Source organism: Triticum urartu, chromosome 6A (genome assembly GCF_056163025.1).
Source record: "Triticum urartu cultivar PI428250 chromosome 6A, HENAU_Tu73, whole genome shotgun sequence".
Lineage (NCBI taxonomy): Eukaryota > Viridiplantae > Streptophyta > Magnoliopsida > Poales > Poaceae > Triticum > Triticum urartu.
Genome location: NC_141878.1, coordinates 178,872,779 through 178,876,944, shown reverse-complemented (window position 1 = coordinate 178,876,944; position 4,166 = coordinate 178,872,779). Strand labels below are relative to the sequence as shown.

At 42.5% G+C, this 4,166-nt stretch overlaps 1 protein-coding gene across 3 annotated transcripts; it reads right to left on the bottom strand.

Moving 5' to 3' along the window:
- Positions 1-220: 220 nt before the first annotated feature.
- LOC147964652 (uncharacterized) lies at positions 221-3,442 on the bottom strand. 3 transcript variants are annotated; one of them, XM_087527335.1, is made up of 3 exons: positions 3,327-3,442; positions 956-1,305; positions 221-881 (listed from the first exon to the last, which is right to left on the bottom strand). In XM_087527335.1, the coding sequence occupies exons 2-3, from the start codon at positions 1,301-1,303 to the stop codon at positions 390-392; spliced, it is 840 nt and encodes a 279-aa protein (XP_087383461.1). In that variant the 5' UTR covers positions 1,304-1,305; positions 3,327-3,442; the 3' UTR covers positions 221-389. The 3 variants fall into 3 exon arrangements, with proteins under 3 accessions (XP_087383461.1, XP_087383462.1, XP_087383460.1); XM_087527336.1 differs by lacking the exon at positions 3,327-3,442 and adding an exon at positions 1,742-1,821; XM_087527334.1 differs by lacking the exon at positions 3,327-3,442 and having other exon boundaries at positions 956-1,323.
- Positions 3,443-4,166: the final 724 nt, after the last annotated feature.

Sequence of the window (4,166 nt, the reverse complement as noted above, 5' to 3'; positions counted from 1 at the left end):
CGTTCCATTCCTGTGTTTAGTAGGAGCAAAAGAGCGGAACGGGTTGGTTCCATTCCGCTGTTTGGTTGGAAGAACGGAATGAAAAATGGAATGACATAAATTCAAAATTTCGGCAGCATTTCATTTGTATTTTCAAAAAAGACAACATAACAATATATATATATTCAAGAAAGACAACATAACAACACATATAGCACAGGTTTCAACAACACATATAACATAGGTTTCCCAAAAGCAATCAGAGTGCAATAGAGCCATACATGTCAAGTTCACATACTTGACAACCACACATGTCATGTTCACATACCAAATCTCCAAAAGCAATCAAAGTGCACTACAGCCATACATGTCAAGTTCACATACTTGGCAACCATACAACCATATCGAATTTAGAAGTTCTTCTTGACATACCTACTCACCCAAACAGACTTGTTGATTTGCGTAAGTTTCATGAAGGCTCTTGCAGTCTTGGGGTTGTCCACAAGATGAGCATAGTAGTGGGCTAGGTGCTCTTCTTGAAAATCTGGCAGTGTTGATATTACATCCCAAAGGTCATCGGGTATGTCATCATCATCTCCACTAGACTTCACAAGCGCTTCAGCCACAAGTTTGAACCCATCTTTGAGAGTGATAACTAGTGGATCCTCAACAACGTGCTTTATCTTAGCCTTCTTTTTGGGTGGTGCTTTGGGGTCACAAGACTCACCAACATTTGGTGACGTGTTCACCTCACCATTCTCCTCGTCTTCGAGATCAATAGAAAGAAGATCGTTGCCAGACCTAGCATTCTGCCCCTTGGCCCCCATTGTCCCATAAATGGAAGCCATGGCATGATAGTGTTCAATTGGTGTATTCAAGAAGGGGGCATCAGCTTTGTGGGTCTACAAACATTGTGCAAATTGATTAGCATAATGCTAACATAAATGGCATCAAATTTGTGGGATGAGAAGCATACCATACAATGCCCTGCATAGTGCTCCTCGCTGAGCCTAATTGTGCAAGTGTCTTCATCCCATAGAGCTCTACTTAAATTCTTCAAGTTGGCTACCCTTCCCCATATCTTCCTCCACTTCTTGAGATGGTTTTTGACTTGATCTCCAGTGACAGAAAGCTTGAATTGCTCATTCAAAACAGCAGCACATTGTCTATGATGCACATCCCTGAATCCACTTGAAGTTCTCTTCCCATCAGCAACAAGACCAGCCAAAAAACCAAGCATGGTTTTCGTCATCGAATTGGTCCATACAATGATCCCAGCTCTCCCGGAGCTCCCACTTGCAGCGGTGACTTCAACACTCTCCATTTCTGTCCAGCCAACAAGAGATTGAGAAAACATGGATTATAGCATTTCAAATACATGGTGCAAATAGAGTAAATGATATAATCTTTCCAGCCATGAAATAAATTCAAATGTAGTTGTCGAAACATCACAAATACATGGTGCAAATAGAGTAAATGATATAATCTGTCCCGCCATGAAATAAATTCAAATGTAGTTGTCGAAACATCACAAATACATGGTGCAAATAGAGTAAATGATATAATCTGTCCCGCCATGAAATAAATTCAAATGTAGTTGTCCAAACATCACAAATACATGGTTCAAATAGAGTAAATGATACAATCTGTCCAGCCATCAAATAAATTCAAATGTAGTTGTCCAAACATCACGAAATACATGGTTCAAATATAGTAAATGATACAAATACATGAAGTGTGCCACACTCATAGATTAGCATACATGAGTTGTCTATCTTCCCACATTTGGGCTGCCATTTGTAGCCTACGGTCTACCACGGCCCTAGTGTCACTTGCTTGTTGCCTTGATGTTCTAATTGGTTGGGTGGTCCATGTCACTTCAGGTATAATAAATTCATCAATCCCTTGTGATAGTGCATAATTGTGAAGAACACAACAAGCTATAACAATGTCAACTTGTGTTGGTAAAGTAAAGAATGGTTTGGCATCATCTAAAATTTTGAAACGCCTCTTGAGAGATCCAAAAGCCCTCTCTACCGTCACCCGTAGTGAAGAGTGCCTAAGATTGAATAGCTCTTTATCATTTTGGACTGGATTGTTGCCCCACTCATTCAAATGGTACCTCACACCACGAAAAGGTGGTAAGAACCCGGGCTTGGCTCCATAACCGGCATCAACTAGGTAGAACTTACCTAAAAAGGTGAAACAAATAATTGTGACAATGGTTTCTTGAGGCAAAGAACATATGACAATTTCTATCTAAGCCAACTTCTTACCTGGTGGTACTTGTAAGCCTCTCTCACGCGTTAACGCATCAGCTAAAACGGTTGCATCGTGTGCTGACCCTTCCCAACCAGCCAATACATACGTGAAGCGGAGATCAAAATCTACCGCTGCCATCACATTTTGGGTTGTAAAGGCCTTCCTACCACGAAAAGAATGCTCCACATCTTTGGTAACACCTGCTCGCACATGTGTACCATCGATAGCTCCAATACAATCCTATATAGTGACAAGTAGTAAATACCATATCATATAGCCTACATACCTAACGAATAGTTTTAGAAATTACCTTAAAATATGGGTCAAACCGATGATTTCCTGCAATTTTTGTGGGGGTCTCCAATGATGGTGGCCGTATATAATCATTACGAAGCTCGCCTATGGCATGAAGAACCTTTCTAAAATAGATGCTGGTTGTGCCGTATGATCTACAAAAATTGGCTGACACAACCCTATTCCGAAGGTTATGCCCAATTGTATGCAAAAACATCGCCAATTGTTGCTCCACACTAAGATGTGGACCGTCTTCTAGCAACTTGCGATCCCTTATTATGCTACACAAATTAAAAAATGCAGCTCTTTCAAACCTTAACATGTTTTTGCACAACACATCACTTTGCCATATTTTTTGGTTTAGATAATCAAATCTGATTCGATCTCTTTCATGCATTGGCCCATAGGTAATGCGTGGTCTTCTTTTCCTTATTATAGCCCGAATAATGACTGCCATTGCAGCTAGTGCAACAAAAATAGCAGCTCCCCTAACCATCTTTTTTCTTTTGTTCATCTTCTTGGCCATCTACAAGTGATGCATAGTATCAAAAATATAGCTACGAATGACGCATACATCAACAATATATATTGCAAAAATATACTGGACAGCATGTATTTTCGTACAAATTAGGAAAACAGAGTACTAATTTTACCAACATAAAGTAACGAAAGTGAAACAAATACAACCATGAATTATCACAAGAACCACTCCATATCTCTGTATCACTCTCGTTTGGGCATATCCAAGACCAGCAGTAGAATATACAAGGGGAAGGGATTGATGTTTGTACCTAGAGATTGGGATGGTGTGCTGGGCCTCTGCTGCCGCTGTCAGCCTGCAAGAAGCCGCCGCCCCGCTGCTATTCCTCTGCAAGCCGCCGCAACTGCAGATCCAGATCGAGCTCCCTCTGTTCTGCAGCAAATCATGAGAGGAATGAGAGGAGTTAGTGGGCACCGAGGAAAGGAGGGAGTCGGCCGGCAGGGAAGGGAAGATTTGGCCGGCGGGGAAGGAAGGAATCGGCCGGCGCGCCTAGATCCATGGACGGGGAGAGAGGAGGGAGAGGCGGCGCACCTGGAGGGAGAGCGAGGCGATAGGGCTGCGAGGGCTGCGAGAGAGTGAGGGGTGAGCGGTTCCGCGTGGTCCGGCCATTTTCGAGGTCTCACCACGTTCCGCATCTGGGCCGAATATTCGGTCCGCGGGAACGAGTGGGTTCCGATCCATAAGTCCAACTGAACGCGAAAACGAGGCCTAGGAATGGGTCGGACCCATGCCATTCCAGTCCGTGACATCAACCAAACACACCCTAAGGGACTTTTGTTAAGATCTTTGAGTAGATCCATGCCATGCTTTACTTTGCCATGTTCAGTACCTGTAGCATATAGTTTTCATGCTCCAAAGTGTGCTATCTGATCTGAAATTCCAGACAAGTGTCAATTTCACAGTCTGAAATCTGTTTACCAAATGCATTTTTTCCATGCTTGTTTGAACCTGTTAATTGATGAATTGGCCGTAGCTCAGTGTTCATCTTTTGCTAAGCATCATGAATGGATCCCTGCCATGGATTTTGTTGTCATGTTTGGGTGCTGTAGCATGTTCGTCTTGTTGCATTTAGATGGCTACTTGATGTATA

What these genes read in the sequence shown, in the direction of transcription:
- LOC147964652 (XM_087527335.1), bottom strand. Translation starts at nt 1,303, where the DNA reads ATGGAGAGTGTTGAAGTCACCGCTGCAAGTGGGAGCTCCGGGAGAGCT. An exon ending in ACTATGCAGGGCATTGTATG is followed by an intron (nt 882 to 955) that starts GTATGCTTCTCA and finishes CAATGTTTGTAG; the next exon opens with ACCCACAAAGCTGATGCCCC.